Source organism: Macrobrachium rosenbergii, chromosome 32, assembly GCF_040412425.1.
Source record: "Macrobrachium rosenbergii isolate ZJJX-2024 chromosome 32, ASM4041242v1, whole genome shotgun sequence".
NCBI classification, from domain to species: Eukaryota; Metazoa; Arthropoda; class Malacostraca; order Decapoda; family Palaemonidae; genus Macrobrachium; species Macrobrachium rosenbergii.
This window is the reverse complement of record NC_089772.1, coordinates 13,206,907-13,230,381: the sequence shown is the minus strand read 5'-3', so window position 1 is coordinate 13,230,381 and position 23,475 is coordinate 13,206,907. Positions and strand designations below refer to the sequence as shown.

General features: G+C 38.6%; 1 protein-coding gene across 1 annotated transcript; it reads left to right on the top strand.

The window, feature by feature from the left end:
• The first annotated feature begins 3,742 nt into the window (after window positions 1–3,742).
• LOC136855719 (phenoloxidase-activating factor 2-like) lies at window positions 3,743–18,582 on the top strand. The gene is made up of 9 exons (XM_067133049.1): window positions 3,743–3,875; window positions 10,462–10,589; window positions 10,858–10,958; window positions 11,362–11,538; window positions 11,996–12,120; window positions 14,664–14,900; window positions 15,624–15,825; window positions 16,486–16,637; window positions 18,053–18,582. Exons 1-9 carry the CDS (start codon window positions 3,871–3,873, stop codon window positions 18,057–18,059), a joined length of 1,134 nt encoding a protein of 377 aa, XP_066989150.1. The 5' UTR covers window positions 3,743–3,870; the 3' UTR covers window positions 18,060–18,582.
• The last annotated feature ends 4,893 nt before the right edge of the window (window positions 18,583–23,475 follow it).

Below are 23,475 nucleotides of genomic sequence, written 5' to 3'. Positions count from 1 at the left end.
ATCAATCTATTTCCGTCTTTCGTTCGAAAACAAGTTTGTTCATTAGCAATTCCTTCTATTCGTTTCCCTGTTCTAGTGTCGATTCTCACCGATATACTCCAGGGGGTTTCGAAAAACAATGAACTAAGACAAAAATACAAATAAGTAAAAATTCCCCCAAAGTTTCTTCGGCGCAGTCGAGTTTCCTGTACAGCCGCTACAGCTTAAAATCAAGGCCACCGAAAATAGATCCATCTTTCGGTGGTCTCGGTATAATGCTGTATGAGTCGTGGCCCACGAAACTTTAACTACGACCCGGTGGTGGCATATCCTATATCGTTGCCAGAAGCATGATTATGGCAAACTTTAACCTTCAATAAAATAAAAACTGCTGAGGCTAGAGGGCTGCAATTTGGTATGTTTGATGACTGGAGGGTGGATGATCAACATACCAATCTGCAGCCCTCTAGCCTCAGTAGTTTTTAAGAGCTGAGGGCGGACAGAAAAAAGTGCGGACGGAAAACTAAGCCGGCACAATAGTTTTCCTTTAAAGAAAACTAAAAATATATCAAGCGCAAGGCAGTACATACAACAGGTCTTAGCTCTAAATATGCAAGAAAATATGAAGGATTCTGGGTAAGCAAATCAGACGGTTTCCAGGTAGAGAGAAGTGGTAAGGTCAGCGTTTCAAAGGCATTTTCCTGAAAAGCGCGCGCACGAGAGAGAGAGAGAGAGAGAGAGAGAGAGAGAGAGAGAGAGAGAGAGAGAGAGACTGGGGAGAGGGGGGGGGAGTTAAATTCTCCGTTCGAAGCTTTTAGTTCACCGGGACAATTCCACAAAAGTTTTCCTAGAGGTGAGTGGTTTACGACTACTGTGCTCTGACTTTGGAAACCTCCTCTCCTTTTTTTTTCTTTTTTTAGTTTTCTGTCAAAGAAAACTATTGTGCCGGTTTTGTCTGTCCTTCCGCACTTTTTTCTGTCCGCATTTTTTCCGTCCGCTCTCAGATCTTAAAAACTGCTGTGGCTAGAGGGCTGCAAATTGGCATGTTGATCATCCACCCTCCAGTCATCAAACATACCAAATTGCAGCCCTCTATCCTCAGTAGTTTTTATTTTATTTAAGGTTAAAGTTAGCCATAATCATGCTTCTGGCAACGATATAGGACATGCCACCACAGGGCCGTAGCTAAAGTTTCATGGGCCGCGGCTCATACACCGCTATACCGAGACCACCGAAAGATAGACCTATTTTCGGTGGCCTTGATTATACGCTGTAGCTGCCGTACAGAAAACTCGACTGCGCCGAAGAAACAGAATATAATGATGATTATCTGAACAAATCAATTATCAAGTGACTCTCATTGGTAAAGAGTAAAATGAAGTATTTTGTTTCAGGTATAATTATTATTATTATTATTATTATTATTATTATTATTATTATTATTATTATTATTATTATTATTATTATTATTATTATTATATCTCCTTTCCCTATGAAGCTGATGAATCGTGCGTTTGGAAACAGTGATCACTTTCCACTAGACATTTTCCCCTCGACCTTGACCTATATTTTCTAAGGCAACAGGTCACAGGTCAGTTAAAAATCCGCAAGAAATTTACTCTTTTTGTCGTAGCTCTAGAGATTATGATAGCTGGGGTCCTTTGATCTTCAGATTCTAGTAAGGACTTGCAATAATCAACTGAATTGAATTGAATATATAATTTAGACCAAAGGCCAAGCACTGGGATCTGTGAGGTCATTCAGCCCTGAAAAGGAAATTGAGGGTAAAAGGTTTGAAAGGTGTAACAGGAGGAAAACCTCTCAGTTGCATCCTGAATCAATTGTTAGGAGAGGGTGGAAAGTGTGATGGAAGAAAGAGAATATGGAAGGAGGTACAGTAAAAGGAACGAAAGGAGTTGCAGCTAGGGGCCTAAAGGCAGGCTGCAAAGAACCTCAAGTACTGCCTACAGTGCTCCGCATGAGCTGCACTGACAGCACTAACCCGATACAATAATCAAGTTCTGACGGCGACAATGCAATGCAACTCTCATCAAACCAGTTTGTTAAATTTAGCCTGTAGCTCATTAACTCTTCGTCGAAAACATTATTTTTTTATAGACACTGACTTTATTTGATGTCATATAGTACAATGGTCATAGTCGAGGACAATATCTTTTTGTAATGCCGACACCGAATTGTAGCATCACTCGTTCAAGAAGATAAAGTGAAAGTCTGGTATAATCTCAAATTTGACTTAGTTTTAGTGTAGAACAAAGAAGAATAAGTATCCTTTGTGCTATCAGCATATTGATTAAGTAGCTTGTTCCTCTCTCTCTCTCTCTCTCTCTCTCTCTCTCTCTCTCTCTCTCTCTCTCTCTCTCTCTCTCTCTCTCTCTCTCTCTCTCTCTCTCTAAAGGGGGATTTTTTTCTTAGACGACTGGAAATATTCGCCAAGTGGTCTTCAGGGTGACTTTTATGTTGACCGTTATGCAGATCTTATTCCTTGTAAAAGGATATTTTTTTTTTTTATTAACAGTAATATTAAAGAGTCGCCTTAGAGAGAGGAAGAGAGAGTTGTTCTTTTCGAAACATATATATATATATATATATATATATATATATATATATATATATATATATATATATATATATATATATATATATATATATATATATATATATATATATATATATATATATATATATATATATATATATATATATATATATATATATATATATATATATACACACAAAGAGTAGAGATGAACGAATGTTGTGTATTAAAGAGATTGAATCGTATCATCCTTCAACCCAAATCTCTTTCAAAGTTTTGCTCGACTGATTCTGATGAACTAAGCCAAAACTACAAAAAAGACAAATGATAATAATAATAATAATTAAAAATATTAATATTAGCATGAGTCTTGAAATGGAGAAACAAATCCACAGTTATGTATATGCACATACATTTAAAGATAAATCTGTGCAGAAGGCTTTCTGGAAACAAAAGTTTCCCGAAAACCTTCTGTGCAGATTTATCTTTAAATATAGGCAAATATACGATACATAACTGTGGATTTGTTTCTCCAGTAATAATAATAATAATAATAATAATAATATAATAATAATAATAATAATAATAATAATAATAATAAAGTACATTAGATTCAATCACGGGGTTAGTTCTTTGTCATCACGTAGTATTCAAATTTTGCTGTGGTGACGTTCGTTGTGGGAAATACTCTTTTCTGGTGTTCCAGGAGGGGGGAGGGGAGGGGGGGGGTCAATGTCTCGCTGAGATATTTTCCTAGAGAATCCCCCGGTGTTGCCTTCCGGGGTGGTTCCAAATTCAGAAATATCTACCTTCCAGAAATACCGATTCTGTTTTTTTGACAGAATATTTAGCGGCAAGCGGACTTCCTTTAGATATATATATATACACAGATATATATATATATATATATATATATATATATATATATATATATATATATATATATATATATATATATATATATATATATATATATGAAACGTTCAACGCACCTGAGTTCCGCAGACACAATGACGTCACAGTGATTTCAGGTTTTCCGAGGCAACTCGGGAAAGTTACCAAAACCGCCATTTACGTAATTAAAAGCTTCTGAACCATTCGCGCTAGCTTCGAATCACGTACTGTAAGCAGCTAAAAATTACAAAAGCATGACGCCAAACTTAAGCTGGGGTTAAAGGGCGTGCAGCAGAAATCCCGTAAAAATAGGTGACGGAAATGATGAACTGGTCACCTCGCGGGTACAAGTATATTTACCTGGGAGAACAGGGTACCTGAGCCTTGTAGGTGTTGTCGACTACGCGAGTGGAACCATTAGTCCGTAGCAGTGCGCCATCATGAGGTATGTTCAGTTCAAATCAAAGGAGTTGTTATCATATATATATATATATATATATATATATATATATATATATATATATATATATATATATATATATATATATATATATTGCGTAAAAGTACATCAAATTCGTTTACTTTTTCGTAGTTAACTTCAACAGTTCAACAGAGGAATACATTTTTCATTTACTCTGATTTTTCCCTCACTGATACTAAATGTATTTGGTAATTAAAAAGTGTCACTGTAAGTTATGCTGACTTGTTCATGCTTGGTTAATTTTTAGGAACAACATTGTATAGTGTTCTGATAAATTCTAGGTCAAACGAATGCGTGTGTAAGTTTATGCACTTATAATAAATACTAATAGACATTATTTAGTAATCTGGCGATCGTCTAATGTCAATGGACGATATCTACGGAATGAGTGAAATAAATGAGAACGACGCAAAAATCGGGCGGTTTATGTGTTGAGTGAATTTTTCAATATTACTCGATTATCTATCAGGGAAGTTAAACAACGCTGTTTATGCACGATGCTTGGATGGGGTACCGTCTTTCAGTACTAGGCGCTGTTGGCATATGCCCTCAGTGCATACCTCTGCCAGCGTCGGCCCTGACGAGGAGTGCATATTCTGATTTACCTGACGCGGTTAGTTATTATTATTATTATTTCAGTAGATGAAACCTATTCACACAGAACAATCACACCAAAGGGGCCACTCACTTGAAATTCTTTAAGCTTCCAAAGAATGTTGGTTTCAACCGCAGCAGACCCCACACTGCGGCAGTAACCGATCATGAGCCAGTGAGAATTTGTGGAAAAAATCACAGACTGAGATTATGTGTTTTCCAAGTCTACGGTTCGGGCGCATATGGTTTGAATTTCTCGTTGTTGGATTTGTGACGAATTCCTGAAGATGAATCAACCTCAATTATGTCAGTCAGTACCTCAAAGACCATCAGTCAAAAATGTTAATGAGATATTAATGAAATCCATCGGTGATGTCTGAATTAAGGGAAGTACCGAGATTGTCAGAAAAAACGAAAGCTGATTCATTACTTCCGATCTTTTAGGAGCGAATTAAATTTAACGAAAGCTAAAAAGTACACGTCTTAGTTTTCCGTCAGGGAAAACCACTGAGATAGCTATTTGTCTGTCCGTCCGTCTGGCACCGCTACAGATGCCAACGACACAGGCCACCACCGGCCCTTGGGTGAAAGTTTCATGGGCAGCGGCTGGGAGTTTCATATAGCATTATATACGCTGTACAGAAAACTCGATTGCACCGAAGAAGCTTCGGCGCATTTTTGCCATCTACTTAACATGGAGATACGTCCATGCTGATTCCTAGAGGGACATCTGTCGGGAGAAAATGTCTATTTACACTTTTTTTTTAAAAATGGGTCATTTCTTTATTTAGTTCATACGTTATATACGCTGGGAAAAGGCACTAAATTTCAAATGAGAATTCATTTACATTGATAATAATCTAATACTAACATTTCTACTTATTAACATTATCACGATAACAGAGTATTTTAGTGGACAGAAAGACGCGTATGCAGTTGGTGGGGTTCGCGGTCACGGAAGGCTGCGTTATTCGTCGTCAGTATTCGTTTAGATGATGATGATACGACGCCAAACGCACCATTTAACAAGAATAACGAACGTGAAATATCAAAGCCAATTTTCAAGCAGTCATACCTCACGGCATATCGCGAAAACCAATGAAATACGGAGACTAATATTCATCGCAAGCCTTCATAACAGCCGGCTTCATGGGAAGAGTCGAAGGCGCCGGAGGGCGGGCCAGAAACGAGTTCGTACACCGGGCAGCTGCTTTTGGGGGATTTTTACCTCCCATCTGGGTGGCCTTGGTTTTACCGGTGTACGAACGAGACCCCAGAGAATTCCATCCTGAGAGAAAGATACGAGAGCGACTGGAAGAATTTGGAACGACGACTTGGTCTAAAGAATTAGACCTTGCGTCTCGGTTCGGTCTAGGGACACATTTAGAGAAGGTTTGACCTCGTTTATGCTGGTAAATGAATAAGAAGAAGTTTGCTTTTATCTTCGCTTTGTTTCAGAAAATACGAAAGATGTTTGGCACTAAACGAATATGGTTTCTAGCGAGAGTTACCTATTCGTAGTAGTTAATCTCTCTCTCTCTCTCTCTCTCTCTCTCTCTCTCTCTCTCTCTCTCTCTCTCTCTCTCTCTCTCTCTCAGTTGAAGTCAGACATTTCTTAGTGCTGAAATCCTTCAACTTTTGCGAACTCTGCCATAACTTTCCCAGCCCCAAGGGCAGTTTTGAATATTACCACATTAGCATGGCGGCTTCTACCCAAGGGAAAGCAAATCCTCCTGCTATCTATTTATTCTTACGAATGAGTCAAGTTTCGCCTGTAGATCGCAGTGCCTTTCAAACAGAAACTAATTTGGACATGCTGAGAGAGTCTTGTGTCCATATGACCTCAGGAATTTGCACGTGACCCTCACAAGTCAGATACTTTACACATAAAATATTTGTAATGTTTCTCATCTATCTTTCCGCAATTCCCACCAGTCTCACGCTGACTTTAGGCCGATGCTGGAATTAAATGTAAATATTAATGAAATATTTCCCTCCACTCCCAGGTCTAGAGATCAAACAACCCGGTGTCCTTGATGGAGGCTTTTGATTTGTCATGTTTCTTCGGTGGGAAAATATGGGTCTACAGTTAGCTTAGTCATCTGAGGGAGATTTCTCTGCAGCCCATGAACTCTTGTGGTCCTACACTGCAAAATATCAGAGGGTTAAGTCTGGTGATGTGACAGCAAAAACCACTCGCCTTGGTGTCATATCTTCATCTTTATCCTTGTGAACTGAATTGAACTGAATATACAATTTAGGACAAAGGCCAAGCACTGGGACCTATAAGGTCATTCACCGCTGAAATGGAAATTGACAGTAAAAGGTTTGAAAGGTGAAACAGGACGAATCAGAGGGTGGAGTGTAAGATGGAAGAAAGAGAATATGAAAGGAGGTAAAATAAAAGTAATGGATAATGCTAAGGGCCGAAGGGACGCTGCAAAGAACCTTTAGTGATGCCTACAGTACACCGCACGAGTTGCACTGACGGCACTGCCCCCATACGGGAACTAAGACAGGATCACATGTTATTGATTCATAATATTCACACTTAGATTATATATATATATATATATATATATATATATATATATATATATATATATATATATATATATATATATATATATTACTAACAGCACCTCATTGAAGCTGAATGGTATCTAGCAGAGATGTACCTGTATATATTCAAGAAAAGTTACAAGCTTTCCAGGACTAACAAGAGTCCTCACTGTCAAGTCTACCCGTAACTCTTCCTGAATAAAAATCTCCTGCAGATACCATCCGATTTCAATGAGGCCCAGGTAGCAATTGTATTAATGCACAGAACAATTGTGTAAGAGATAAAATTAATACATATATATATATAATATACGTGTATATATATATACATATATGTGTGCGAAGACAAAATTCCTTCCATTTTACAATTAACGAACGAACAGAGCAAAGGTAAATGAATATCAGCGCTGTCTGGAACCTTTCTTCAGGGAGTCTGGAAGGACTAGTCCTTGGTCACGGGTTTCCCAGGATTTTACCCGAGAATTTTACCTACTGGGGTCCTGTCGTTTCGTGTAGCGACAGCTGTTATTGGCTAATGACATAGTTTTGTATGTTTCATATATATATATATATATATATATATATATATATATATATATATATATATATATATATATATATATATATATATATATATATATGAATTAGGGCTCTTTCGTACATTCCACCAGAACTTCTCTCTCTCTCGCGCGCGCGCTTGCTCGCCTGAGAAAAAATTCGACCTCTAAATAAGCGAGTAGTTACCGGATAGAGAATTCTTAGGAAAATCAAGGACCTTGAATAAAATGGCGTCCGTGGGGAACTTAAAAAAAAATGACGGAAACAAAACTTGATGTGAAGTTTTCAGTCTATTTCTGATTGACATTCATTTCAGGGCTCCATGAATTTGTGCAGTTGTTGAGAATGTCACCTTTTTTCTCCCTCACTGCGAGAATTTCCTGCTAGAGATCTTGGTTTCCCGACCATTGAAACTTACCGCCATGAAACTCTCAGCCGCGGTCCATGAAACTTTCAGCCACAGCCCGGTGGTGGCAAGTGTTGCTGGCGGGCACGATCATGGCTAACTTTAAACCTTAAATAGAATAAAAACTACTGAGGCTAGAGGGCTAAAATTTGGTACGTTTGATGACTGGAGCGTGGATGACCACCACACCAATTTGCAGCCCTCTAGCCTCGGTAGTTTCTAAGATCCGAGGGCGGACAGAAAAGCGCGGACGGACTGACAAACAGCCACTCAATAGTTTTCTTTGACGGGGAACTAAACCTCAGCAATGATGTCTCCTGGCTTGTGTTCATTTGCATAATTAGGTCTTCTCACCGAATATTTTTACTTAACGCAGTTAACACGACAGCAATAAACAGTGGCTTTTTAGTTTCCTGTAAAAGAAAACTATTGTGCCGGCTTTGTCTGTCCGCCCTCAGATCTTAAAAACTACTGAGGCTAGAGGGCTGAAAATTGGTATGTTGGTCATCCGCCCTCCAATCATCAAACATACCAAATTGCAGCCCTCTAGCCTCCTCAGTAGTTTTCATTTTATTTAAAGTTAAAGTTCGCCATAATCATGCTTCTGGCAACGATATGGGACAGGCCACCACCGTGCCGCGGTTAAAGTTTCATGGGCCGCTGCTCATACAGCATTATACCGAGACCACCGAAAGGTATACCTATTTTCGGTGGCCTTGGTTATACGCTGTACAGAAAACTCGACTGCGCCGAAGAAACTTCGGCGTATTTTTAACTTGTTTCCTCGCGAGACAATGGGTTAAAGGACAATCAGGTTAACGATGCATCAGTAACGGCAAATGACGTCGTAGCTCCAGCAACAAAAGCAATAACGATGATGCCGATAATTACGTGCAAGCAGTTTGCGTGCCTGGATGCTTGCCAAAGGAACCGTAAGAAAAACTAGCTTTGAACTCCACCAGGTAACCTTGATCATGAATCTAGTGAGAGAGAATATATATATATATATATATATATATATAATATATATATAATATATATATGATCACACGTCGAAATGCGACTCATTAAAACCTTCTAAATATCCCGAATAGATTTAGAGGAAGATGGTTCACTGTCGCAGGCTGTAGCACTTGGACGTGAGAGATGGCGCTTATGTATAAAACACGGGTCAATATAATCAAGTTCTTGCAGAAAGTTACCAAATGCGTTACACGAGCGTCCCAAATACGCATAACAAGTCCTAGTCGAAGCATAGACGAATAGCAGTACGGGAAACTGGTTCGGACAGCATTGAACCGGTTACCGCAGCGAACTACATTGTGAAATGGAATGGAATGTTTAGGCCAGGCACTGGGACCTATAAGGTCATTCAGCGCTGGAGAGGAAATTGAGAGTAGGTAGGTTTGAAAGGTGTGACAAGAGGAAAAACCTCAATTGTTAGGAGAGGTTGGACAGCAAGAAATATGAGTGGAGGTACAGTAAAAGGAATGAAAGGGGGTTGCATCTCGGGGCCGAAGGGACGCTGCAAAGAACCTTTAGTAATGCCTACAGTGCACCCCGTGAAATACACTGACGACATAACTCCCTACGGGGATTCTACAACGTGGGGCATTTGTCAACAGACGTCACTAATCGCTCGCGCTAATACCATCGACGATAACAGGAAAGTAAGTAACTGAAAACTAGTTCTGACAGTAAGAACTAGTTACCGTATCGGCTGATGCGCAAATACATAAAAGTAGAAAAAAGAAGAAGATACCAAGAACTCGTTTTCTGGAGATAATTGAGACTCGGCCGAAAGAATCGTGACTACTTTTGCCAAGCATAATAATATTCCAAGAAAACATTTATATTTCTTTAGTTTTGTTCAATGAGGTCTGTTGCTTTCTGGGAATTCATTTTTTAGTTTTCTGTAAAAGGAAAACTATTGTGCCGACTTTGTCAGTCCGAAAAAGGGACATAATATATATATATATATATATATATATATATATATATATATATATATATATATATATATATATATATATATATATATATATATATATATATATATATATATATATATATATATATATATATATATATATATATATGTGTGTGTGTGTGTGTGTATGTATACATGAATGAATTTTATCACATGACCGTGATTCATTCACAAGCATTTAGCTACAAACGTCCTTTAATATCCAATTAGCTCTACCTCGGAAATAATATATTTTCATATATGTTACCCGAAGGGAGATTTTTCTTTTTTTTTTAGTTGATAATGAGTTCATCATTTCGTGGGCTCGAACCCCCCGGAAGACAAGAACTCAGGACTACAGTGACGCGCATTTAACCGCTGTTGCCAGATGCAGAATTACATCCCAAAAGAGTGAGGAGTTAATCCTTTTGTTATAGCATTTTCTCTCTTTGCCTTTGCAGGTTGTTAGTTTCTTTGCTGGCGTTCGCCACAATCTTCTCAGATGTCCACTGTCAAAATGACGAAGCAACTCGGCTGGGCCTCATTTCCAGTGATATCGGAGTGCCGCCCGTACCCGGCGGCCAGTTTGGTGAGTGCTATGACCCATTTCTTACTAGTCTTCTTTGGTTATACGGAACTGTGTTTAATTTGTCTGCCTATAGTTTCACACTTACTATCGCAGTTCGCTATCTGCCTGTAATATATATATATTTATATATTTCTGTGCATTCATACATTCGTGGCATAATTTTCTCATTTCATAATTCACATGCACTCGCTTATAAAGTCGGTCAAGACTGGTCTCTTGTGAAATTCAGTGCGTGAATGTTCGTTACTTATGTCGGTGGTATTTTCAGGAAACCCACAAAACACGAACTCCCCTGACTGTTTCTGTTTGCCGGTCAACCAGGCTTGCCCCAACCAGCCAATTGCATCTCTTCTCAGAATTGCCCACAGAGTGAGTATGCTTCTTTAAATCTCAATTTTACCTCATTGAAAAACGGGTGCTTTAAGAATCACCCACGGTTCCAGGTAATGCTAAAAAAAATATAAATAAACAACTCGTTTGAGACAGCAAGTAGAGTAAGAGTTTGGACTGGTAGACATCACTGTTCTTAAATAATCTTGTTGTCGTTGCTAAGTATTATATTCTAAATTAGCCTTACTATGCATCACGTCTAGCTTACAATGTGTAGTCTGACAGCCTCCTTGGTTTTAGTATAGCGATACTTTGATATAAGAAACATCAAAATGATTTTCACGCAATTTCAAACGTTCAAAGAACCGACTGAAGAAGAATCCTAGTAGGCCGAGCTAAGCCAACTCTCGAAATGAAAACTGACAGTTGAATTTCTCTACAGCCTCAGGGAGGAGTCTGCGTGGATGTCGAGCAGAAGCTCTGCTGTCCTGGATCTGGAAACGTCCCCACACCTGGTGGTCCCAGGCCTAACCCAGTAGTGCCTAACCCCGTCCAGGTTGGTGGTGGATCGTGTGGAGTGTCTAGCCCCATCCCACTTGGCCGTTCCAAGTTTGCTGAGGTAAGCGAGAGTATGACTTGTGATGTAATATATTCGTGATAATGTATTTTTTAAGACAAATACTTCCGTATGATTTCTATTTCAGAAAACGTTGCATCAAAGTCTAAGTACCTTTTTAAGGGGGTCTTGGCCTGGGAGAATGAGGTTCCGTCCATATTTCTCAGTTCATTTTATATTAGCTTATAATCGAACGTTGAAGATACAATCTAGTCCTCAAATGTGGAGATTTGAATAATCTGGCTTCCTCAACTTTCGAAAGAAGTCGGACACACGAGAGATTTCTTTTTCTATGCATCATACGATATGTTATATATATATATATATATATATATATATATATATATATATATATATATATATATATATATATATATATATAAATGTGTGTGTGTGTGTGCTAGCAAGGACATCGAAGGAAGTATACGTTTAACGTTTTTTCTCTCTCTTGCGAATTCAGGCTGACTTCGGCGAGTACCCATGGATGGCCGTCGTCTTAGGTCTGAGCAACAACTATCTGGGTGGAGGTGTCCTTATCTCCCCCGAATGGGTTCTTACAGCTGCTCACAAACTCAACACAAATCAGTAAGTATATATATATATATATATATATATATATATATATATATATATATATATATATATATATATATATATATATATATATATATATATATATATATATATATTCGCCTTTTTCGTCATATGTCATGAATCTTTCCAGTAGTGGCTGCTTCTCAGCGACTGTCTACGATTATATTTTTTTGTATAGTCTCTCTTATAATGACAGTGTTTACAGTAATGGAACTTCTCTAATTTACAACTGTTTAGTAAGTGTTTTAGACCACGGCTAGACTCAGGCCTGCTCACCAGGCCTAGACTCAACCAACAAACCTCCCACACAAGGCAGGATACGGTTTCCTAGATCCATATCTTCCTTCCATGCAGCCACAAGTCGAAGAAATAATGCCAACTTATACTTCATTTCAATGCAGTGGCTTTAGCATTCTCCAACGGAAATTTTCCTATTTCTAATGCGTTTACTTAAATCTGGACTCTTAGTGGGTCCTGACTTAAATAATACCTAAATATATGATTCCCTCACGACTTCTTGTATCGAACCCGATTATCCCAGACTAGAAATTCAAGGTGAACGAGATCGACAAGTTTCTCGAGTCCAGGTTTTTGCCTTTCACTGGTACTTGCACGCTTTATTTTCCTACTGTGAAATCTAAAAAGAATGCCGAGCTTCATTCGATATATACTGCGTCTTTCCCACATTCTTGTGCTTCAGTTTATAGGACCTTTTGAACTTTAACATTCTGGTCGCTTTTTAACGCGCTCTCTCTCTCTCTCTCTCGATAATTCAGATTAATACCCTTTTTTTTTATCGAACAGTCTCCCCCTCTCATGACCAACTTACTTCAAAGCACTCCGAGCCACCATCTCTACATTAAACAGCAGAATGGTTCTTTAAGTTCATCATTACCGCTTCCACTTTTTTTTTTTTACATTTAACAACAAAAATTAAATCGAACTTTTGATTCCTTCCTTCGACACTCATCTCGGCGTTAATAATCTAGGTGTTGTGACGCCAGTTTTAGTAGCTATAATCAATCAATTCGACACTCATCTCCTATGTTATATGACTCTGACCTCACCTGCCCAGTGATCATCATTGCTCTCATTTTACCATCACCAGTAATAAGTTCTCCAAAATACTAGTAATGTAACCTCCTCACGCTAATAAGCCTACTTATCTCATTTCCTGGGTACCATGCACTTCCGTTGCCTGTCAAACTTTCACCAGATTTTACACGTTGTTTTGAGAATCATCGAACAGCGTTCCCACCTGCGAACCCCAATCTCCTCTTATCTCATGTACTTACGTGAACATTAACTTGTTCTTTTCTTATTCTGTGTATATGAATATTAAAACAGCTATTGGATCATTTTACAGGCCATTCGCTCTTCCATCTGCACATTTCACACGTTTCACATTTTTCATGACATCGTCCAGTCGCTCCTATACACGAATTAGCCTCGGTACTTTTCACACTGCATGGCTCTCTTCACCCATCTCCTTTTATGTTACATTCATTTACAACCTTTTTGTCACACATCTTCCGCAGCAGTTTTATATCAAATATTGATTCGCGAACTTTTTTTTATTTTTTATCTAAACCAACACTACTCGCCCCCTAGGCATACCAAGTTTGTTATGCCTTTAAAGTTCTATTGCAGCGTCCCTTCGGCCCCTAGCTGCAACCTTTTCATTCCATTTACTGTATTTCCGTTCATATTTTCTTTCTTCCATCTGACTTTCCACTCTCTCTAACACTTGTTTCTTCGTACAACTGCTTTGAGGTTTTCCTCCTGTTACACCTTTCAGACCCTCTTACAGTCAATTTCCCTTTCAGTTAATGACCTCGCAGGTCCCAGCGCTTGGCCATTGGCCTAAATTCTGTATTCTATTCTGTTCTTTGAAGTTCTATTGACGTTCCCTGTAAAATCTAACTGTTGTCGCTGTCGAAGCAGAGAAATCCGAATCACTTTAGCTGGTGATTTGCATTATCAGAATTTCCCTGCAATTCGCCAGTTCATGACTCTCTATCATCCTCCATTTTTGCTCAACTTAGGACTCGGTGTTTTCAATCTTGGCCCGTTATTCACCAATCTCCTCGCATTTATCTTTACTTTGTCAAACCCAAGAAAGAAGAACTCTTGGGCCAATTTGTACCAAAAAGCTACTTGAGTATGAGAGGACAACAACATTCTAGAACTGCAGCAATTGCATGAATAATTGGTATTGACTAATACTGCCCTAAAATATAAAACTGCAGTATCTGCAAAGATACAACACTCAGAAAAATGCTAGATACTGCAGTTTTCCCTGGCCTTGCTACTGATTTTGCAGATACTACCAATGGAACCCCCTAAATAAAGCAGTGAAGAATCATTCTGAAACTGCAGTAACTTGTGCATTAGTGTTTCACGAGCCCAATAGGTGGCATATCTCAATTTCGAAAATTTTGCAGTTTTCCATTTTAGGGCAGAATGGGTACGTATAAAGCTATATACCATATACCAACCGACATTCACTGTAGCGATATTTTTTCCTTTGCCAGGGTGAAAGTTAGACTGGGTGAGCACGACGTGCGAAGCCCACAAGATCACCCACAACTCCCTCATCTGGAAGTCCCAGTGGACCGCGTTGTCATTCATCCACAGTACAACGCCAGGTCCCTTGCCAACGACGTTGCTCTGCTGCATCTGGCCCAGCCAGTCAACACGAACGCCTTCCCACACATCAGAACTGCCTGCCTTCCTGAACAAGGCCAACTTTTCTTCACTACAACCCAGAGGTAAGATTCTAACTCCTAACCCTGTTTATCTTTGTTGATGATTATGAGAAATAACACCACACAAGGGAGTAGCAGACTGGCTGGCGGCGGTAGAACCACAGCAAAACGACACAGACCCTGTACTGTCATCAACCTATTCATACAGACTTTCTGCCACCTAACTGATTCCCTGTCCAAGTAGGCTATTTGTAAATCTATTGCCGTTTAAACAAGTGCATCATCTTGTATCTCACCATTCATCAGAGAAGGCACTCAGGGCATTGCCCAGAACAGAATGTTTATGCATTTTCCTGACACGAACGCATGTATATTTTTCAGTCCATCTCGACTAACAAGGGTGGGATCTAGAGAAAACGGAAGACAACGGTCACTGTTTTATTCACATTCTAACTGCTGGGTGTTTAACAAACCACAGCTTTTCTGCGCTTTATTATGAAAGACTGCTTAATATTGTATATAAACACACAACCCATGAGTGTTGTTCCTAAACTAGATTTATACGCCAGAGTTAATTAAATATATGATAACAAATACTGAGCACAGAAACTTGACTTTGCAGCCTTCACCTCATTTTCTTTGGCGAGTTGAATTCCAGTGAATCGTGATGATGGGTGTTCAACTCACGTGGTCTAAAATTCGAATTCAGATCAAATAATATGACACTCATCTAATGGAAGTTGTTAAATAACGAAGCTAATGTTATTTTCTATCATTATCATTCAGTTGCTGGGTGAGCGGATGGGGCAAGGACGCCTTTTCCGACGGTGCATCCTTCCAAAATATTCTGAAGGAGGTTGATGTGCCGATGGTGGATCCTTTCGTGTGTCAGAATAAGCTCCAGAGGTCTCGCCTAGGAGCCGAATTCAGACTGGACATAAATTCCTTCATTTGCGCCGGAGGCGTTGCTGGGAAAGATGCCTGCACGGTAAGTCCTTCTTCTCGAGTCTTTCATCAGCTCCGCTCTTTGCCGTGTCCTGTATTCAGAGCTGTCCGTTTATACTGCACTGAAATGGAAAACTGCGGTACCTGCACAGTTTTCGACGTTGAGATTTGCCACCTGTCGGGCTCGTGAAACATTAACACACAAGTTACTGCAGTTTCAGAGTGATTCTTCAACGCTTTCCACGAGCTTTTAGGGGGTCCCATTTGCAGTATCTGCAAAATCAGTAGTAAGGCAAAGGAGTATCTACCATTTTTCTCAGTTTTGTGTTTTTGCAGATGCTGCAGTCTTCCATTTTAGTGCAGTATGTGACCAGTAGCTCTGTAACATTGTTAGCTACTCAGTGCTTGCATGCATATAGTTTGAGAACGCTTCGTGACCTAAGCGTCATAATTAGATTTTGAGGTTATTTTTGATAGCCCCATTTGGGAAAGTATATCCAATTATTGTTTTGAAATGGTACACTTGATTAATGATAACGAGAAATTAATTCAAATCTTTTTTCCCCTAAATTTACATAGTATCTCAGCGATACTATACACAACCATAGGAGTTACAAAGCTATATTCTGTTTGCTTCGCTTCAGACCTGAGTTTCTGTCATATCCCCAACTACACTACAGTAATCCACATTTTGTGTTCACAGGGTGACGGTGGAGCACCTCTTGTGTGCCCTACCCAGAAGGGCTGGACTGTCGTTGGACTCGTTGCCTGGGGCATCGGTTGCGCCACTGGTGAGATGCCTGGAGTGTATGTCAATGTGCCCAACTACGTCAATTTCATTCGCCAACACGTCAGGTAAGACATCAATTGGCCTAACATGGTGGGCTGAATTGAATTGAATATAGAATTTAGGCCAAAAGCACTGAGACCTATGAGGTCATTTAGCGCTGAAACGGAAATTGAGTTTAGGTTTGAAAGGTTTAACAGGAGGAAAACCTCGCAGTTGCACTATGAATCAATCGTTAGGAGAGGGTGGAAAGTAAGATGGAAGAAAGAGAATATGGAGAGGGGTACAGTAAAAGGAACGAAAGGGGTTGCAGCTAGGGACTGAAGGCACGCCGCAAAGAACCTTAAGTAATGCCTACAGGGCACTGCATGAGGTGCACTGATGGCACTAACCCCTATGGGACTGAACATGGTGGGGATGATTTAGCTGTGATGAAACTTTCTAATATAATGATTAGTATAGGGGTATTGGTGGAGAGTGGTGAGTAAATTGATCGCGGTATATTTAAAATAATCTTACACGCTCCAAAACTTCTGGCCTCTAAATTAGTACCCTTTTAGGTCATCGTACGACCCAAGATTTTGTAAATGTTAAACTGGGAAGATCGTACTATATTTTTGTATAGTTGTGATTAATGGGTTAAGCAGGCTTGGATTTTGATAGACGGTACGTCCATTGCAATCGAATACCAGAGAGGTGTCACAAATATGCAAGAATCTATGATAGAATATAATTCATTATATTATTCTATACCCACCGTGGTGGTGCAGTGGTAAAGTTCTCGCCCACCAGTCGAGAGGACCGGGTTCAAATCCCGCCGCTCATTGGCGGCTTGGATGGTGCCATTGCATAAACCAGGTGGCCCGCTAACCTAGCGGTCTGAAAACTCGAGGGTGAGTAGGAGAATAGGTACCAGCCCTCGGGCAGGGGAGGTTATACAGTGAGCCTAGCAACACACTGGCCATGTGTCCTAGGCATTGGGACCTGTATGCCACCGGCTGTCGGCCAAAGAAACAGGAGAGCAGCGCCTGCCCTGACTGAATTATCTGGCAGAAGAGTTAATCATGGACTAGTATTGACAAACTGAAGATCCAGATTTAGGTCATGTGTGCGTGAACTGTCATCAGGTGAGATGGGCCCTTTTAGTTATGCTTTGCTCGCTTGACTGGAGCACTTATGTCGCCATCTGTGAATGTTGGGTATCTGCAGTTTGTTTTCTTACACTACGTAGTGACCATACAAATTATTTTCTTAAACCATGGGATGTCCTAATACCTTCTACGGGCATTCTACAATGCCTTGTTTGAGGGTACACTCAAAATAACTTTTTTGAAATTATTTATTTATCTAAAGCACGCTCGTCTTCACTCCCGTCTTCTTAGTTCTAGCTGTTTCTAAATAAAAAATCATTATTCTATAAATGTTAATAGAAATAATAATGATGAATATAATAATATTAACAACCGGTTCTTTCTTTTCGCAGGGTTTAAAATTGGGCGCTGGCCAGGCTAATCATCCCAGTTACTTCAGTTACTTCAACCAGACTCACTTCGTCTGCATTTCATTATCATTTCACCAAAACCACACCGCGGCTAAAGCACCAGACTCGTCAGTAATTAGATTCAAAGACCTTCTTCACGAACGCAGATGAGAAATTCAACGTTCTGCTGTAACTTTGGATGTTCCATTGTCAACTGTTTGAAACCCTACATAAAATTGTCGTTATCATTCTGCTAACAAAAATATCACAGCCGTTTTTGTTCCTGGTTTGGAATATGGAACAAATTTTACTTGAGCAGTGGAACCTTGGAGAGCATTCATTGTCTAAAAGAACATCAGAAAAGAAATTTTTTTTTAGCCTTTTTGCAAAGGACGAGGTCATGAGGTACGCGACAGCAGTTTGAGCTAATACCTAATAACTTATTTTTTTATCAGTTCCTGTGATCGTCAATATGCTGAAGAGCTATTGTATGTTAATTTTAAGTTACAAACAATAAATACCTTTGAACAGTATGCCGACCCTTCTAATTTATTTCCTAATAGACTGAATCTGATATCGGACCATTTTTTTATGTATAAATATAATTGTGGTCACCTATATATATATACAGTATATACATATATATATACACATATACAAACACATATATATGTATAAATATAATAGCTGACCAACTCAGCACTGCCTGGGAAAACTGAATGACAACCAATAAACTCTCTCTCTCTCTCTCTCACTCCTCCCAACACCCCTTCTACTTTCTCTCTCTCTCTCTCTCCCAACACCTCCTCTCGTTTCCCGAATCACACTGAGTTGAAATATGACCCACCTTATAACACCAGAAGCACACAACTCGTTTTCGGTCTTTATAATAATGCAGCGTATGTGGCCCTCCACACCCATAACACTGACCCATGAATTCACCAAAACTTCGCCTACTGAATTCATTTGACCCCAACTATTGCTTTACCACAAACAGACTTGGGTCAGCAGCAATATCACAATGTATTAAAAAAGTCAATAATCTCAATCTATTTATAATTTCACTCATTGCCATTCCCTGTACTACCTGGTAGCTTCTGCAATGATGCAATGACTTGACTAGGCATACCATTCACAAATGATAACATTGCCATGCATTCCAACCCATCCCCTTAAACCCAGCTAGGCTAACCCTGCCAACCTTCTTAATTCATTTGCAAAAACGTCCGCGTGCTTCCCCATCCACTATGAATCAGTGATTTCCCAAATGCTACAAAAGCTTCATCTGAAAAGGCTTCTTTCAATAATTCTTCAACCTTTTCACTATCACTTTGGTCATCTTCCTTCATTTCCAAGTACAAAGTTAATGCATCACCTTCTAAAAACAATGGGGTATTTCTTACTAATAAGTCCACATGGACTGTATGGAACGGTTCCACAAACACGAACGTCATTAGGGAGCCTTATGTTCAATAGGGCACTGACTAAGGAAATCTATGATAAAAGGAACCATACTAACCTACCGTACCCTAACCTATTAAGGCTGTGTTACTTAGCCGGGGGGGGGCCTCTGCCCCCAAACCCCCTAGTAAAGGAAACCACGTTTTACCAAAAGTTCGCCTATACACTGCGCATGCGCGATAGCATTCCAGGATGGCCAGCATACAAAAACATAATCAGTTCTGGGGTTAATTACGCGTTAATTACAGTCGACCGACAAAAAATGACGGTAAATTCTTGATAAGCAGCCAAAATGAAATACCATAGGACAACTCCATTTCAAAGGAAATGCCCGACGTGGAGCTAGCCTAATGCTTAGCTCTACCAACAAGGTAATAAATGCAGCCACATCATTCGCTTTCCGAAGCCTAGCGACCAATTTTACCTTTTTTATCAAGCAATTACATCTCCGTCGTCCTTAAAGGGTTTAATAATATCAGTCGAGATTTTAGTTGTCATCTTCTTAACCAAAAACTGCCCAGATAAATTCTAGTTCAAAACAACAAAATGGATAAACAAAAACTCACCCCATTAGACTTCAGCACAGGGGAGTAATCCAAAAACAAACTTACAACCAGTGAAACAGGCTTGGACGCCGCAACAACCACAACCTATCTACCAAAACCGCCATGGACTCTTGAGTCTCTACCCAGACGACACTTCCTTCACCAATCCCAATTCTTCCCGTCTTTACCTTTACAAACCCCCACCCAATCCCCAAGACCACAATGATATGGAACCTTACCAAATGAATAATTCGTGGGCATATGTCTACCAAATTTCATTTTGTTGCTATTGCCAATCTATGAGTCGATGAAAACATACATTAGGTGCCCTTTCTTATATATTCCAACCTTCCTATTTATCCAGGCTTTCTGGGTTTAAATCTTTCAATCTGAGACCCTTCGAATTTATGTATATTGTGCATAGATAATCTTGTCTTTTCTCATTTATTTCAGGTCCCATCTCTTCAAAATCGGTTTCTTGTTCATGTTCACAAAAGTATCAAATAAAATTGGATGTGTTGTTCAGAGTATTTTATCTAGTTTATCTGATACTTTGAATACAATGTGATTTCGTCCAGTGTTATGGTGTCTTGGTGATCTTGTTTAATTTTCAAAATGTTTTCCAATTTTTTTATACTTTATAATCGCATTTATGGCGTTATGTTTATGAACAGTAATTCCTTTCTAATCTTTGCTGACGGGACTGGAAGTCTTAATTCTCTGATATACCAACACACTGGAGAAAGTAAGATTTTAGTGATGACTGAGGCTAATTCCATGCTTTTGATCAATTAATTCTGACATGGTACTTTCCTTTTACTATCACTTGATAAGGATTTTGGGATACATCTGCAGCATTGACAAGGAACAAAACAACTTAGTAGTATAAATGAATTTATTTACAGAATTACAAATATATCTGAAAAAATACGTTTCAACTGCTTTTCCAATCTATGCTACTGAAATACAATGCAATTTTTGAAAATGAAACAAAAAACTATGTACAGGTCATCTACACTGAAAAATCAATATGGTAAACAAGCTCGTTAGTGAATGGTTGGCCATTCCCATTAACATGACAAAAATTTTCATCTCTTGTTAATGGCTTGTTCCCATAATCCCCCCAAAAATATCACACTGTATACTTGGAACTAGAAATTCAGTGTCCTAATAAAACATCTTTAGCATATGCATTAGGGAAAAACAATCCTTCTAATGACCCCACACACACACATCAGAAATGGAAGTAACTGTTCAACTCACTACGCAGGCTATAGACCATTCACGGCTTTCACTTAAACCTACATTGTTTAGTGACAATTAGAACTAAAAACCACATTACTTTCAATTTTCTCTTACTGGCTAGAACCCCACCATTTAATTACTGTGATGCCCCGTTAAATAAAAGAATATCTGGATATACGTTACTAGGCAGCAGTGCATTATGTGACCACATTCTACACTACTGCTGTGATCGGACAGTCAACTTAAACCTTTCTTTGCTAAGCAAGCTATTTGCATCATTCATTTCTCATCCCTCCCCTGCAAAAAAATATTTCTGGAGGCATTTTAACACAATTTGCAAAGTTACAATTACTGTCATGACATTGCAAAACATTACAAAATTCGATATTAATAACTAAGGAAGAAAAAAATTACCACAAGACAAGCATGAAAAATGGTCACTCTAAAAATTACTTTAATCCCTATCCTCGATTTCTGCAACAGGAAAAATCTCCATTTAATTTCCTTAGAAACCAATTCTTTACAATACTAATCATGGTCAGTACGGTATGTGGGAGACATGGTTGAAATCTTTCAATATTCTTGATCCCCAAGAAGTGAATAATGCACAACCTTCCAATCTTATACACAATATATGGAAGAATACAAATGCAAAGAACCAGAATTTGGCATCAGCAACGTCACCTAAGTAGAAGCAAATCTTAAATGCTGTACTACCTCTCTTTAAAAAAAAAATGTAATTTGTCACATAATCCTGAAAATCTGCAAGGAGCAAAAACGTGTTGAAATTGTGCGCCCCGAAGAAACATGTCCGATTGGAGATGGTACTTTTAATTTCTAAACAGCACTGAATAGAAAATACAATTAATAAGCAACCGTATGTACAGTGAACAATAAAATGTTACTCTGGTATTTAGTTAAGTTTATCAGGAAGCCTGAACAAAATCTATGTTGGCTTTACAGATCCTTTTACACAGGTAAAATCTCAACTTCTCAACTAAACATCTCAAGGATGTGAGATATTTTAAGTACATTCATAAATAAAAGGTGATACATAAATCAATTTATGTGATTTATTTAGCAATTGAAAGAAAGTGAAATAAATCACGGTAACCAGTGGACACGAAAAAATTAGTGATTCCATAACTTAGCCTTTTCATCTCAAGTACAAAAATATCATGAAAATATTCTAATTCACACAAGAGATACAATATAAACAAAATTCTCATTACCAGTCTCTTTGCAAAAATTTTCTTTTATGGTGTCAAGTGTGAAAGCAAACCAAAATTTTACAGTTAATTGACCAAACACAATTCTAAACACTTGTCTGCAGATATGCTTTGATTACAAACAATTCCTTTAAACAGCTTTCTTCGATATTACCTAATCTCTCTTATATTTACAAAAAAAAAATACAAAAATGTATAAGAATATGTTATGCATTTGATGACTTGGAACTGCTATCGCTGGCAGAGCTTTCAAAACAGTTCTTAAAAATTAAAATGAGTTATGCCATTGATCAAAGTGAAAAAGCAAAAATTGACAGCATAGGCCATGGCTTTCTGACCATTATATGCAGTTATATTCATCCAGTGTAATGGCATGTATAGATGAGAATTATTTGGTTAATGAACTTAATTTAGTTGGTGTCTGAGACAAAAGCCACAATGGATGCAGGTAAATTACAACCTGTTGTTAGGGAAAAGATATAAACATAGTTCTTTATAACTTAGACCTGTTCATATAACATTATAAGTCAACTAAGTTCAGGCTTTCATTGTCATTCACATAATTGAATGTGACAATAACTGAATGTCTATCTGTGCACTAAAAGTTTTAATGCTAATTTTCCTGATGCCATTATGCCTGGTCAAAGGTGGTTTATAATACTGTATTACAACAGTCACTTTTTGCTCTGTCTTAAACTAACAAGATGCAAGCCACTAGGGGGGGGTGTGGAAAATGAACTCTAGAGTCATCATTAAATTAGTTTAACCAGTAGTGTACTCTACCCAAAATAGTTTGTGTTCATACAAGTTATGAAGATAACTGTTTCACATTGCAAACTCATAAACAAGACAGTTACCGAGGTCATGGCACTTGGGTTGGTTATGTACAGGTTGGCAAGTGTTGAATTACACAAAACAAGGAAAATAGGAAAACTGTAGTGGCACA

Coding starts and splice junctions, on each gene's coding strand:
- LOC136855719 (XM_067133049.1), top strand. Junction 10,959..11,361: donor TTCTCAGAATTGCCCACAGA/GTGAGTATGCTT, acceptor ATTTCTCTACAG/CCTCAGGGAGGAGTCTGCGT. Junction 15,826..16,485: donor CTGGGAAAGATGCCTGCACG/GTAAGTCCTTCT, acceptor TTGTGTTCACAG/GGTGACGGTGGAGCACCTCT.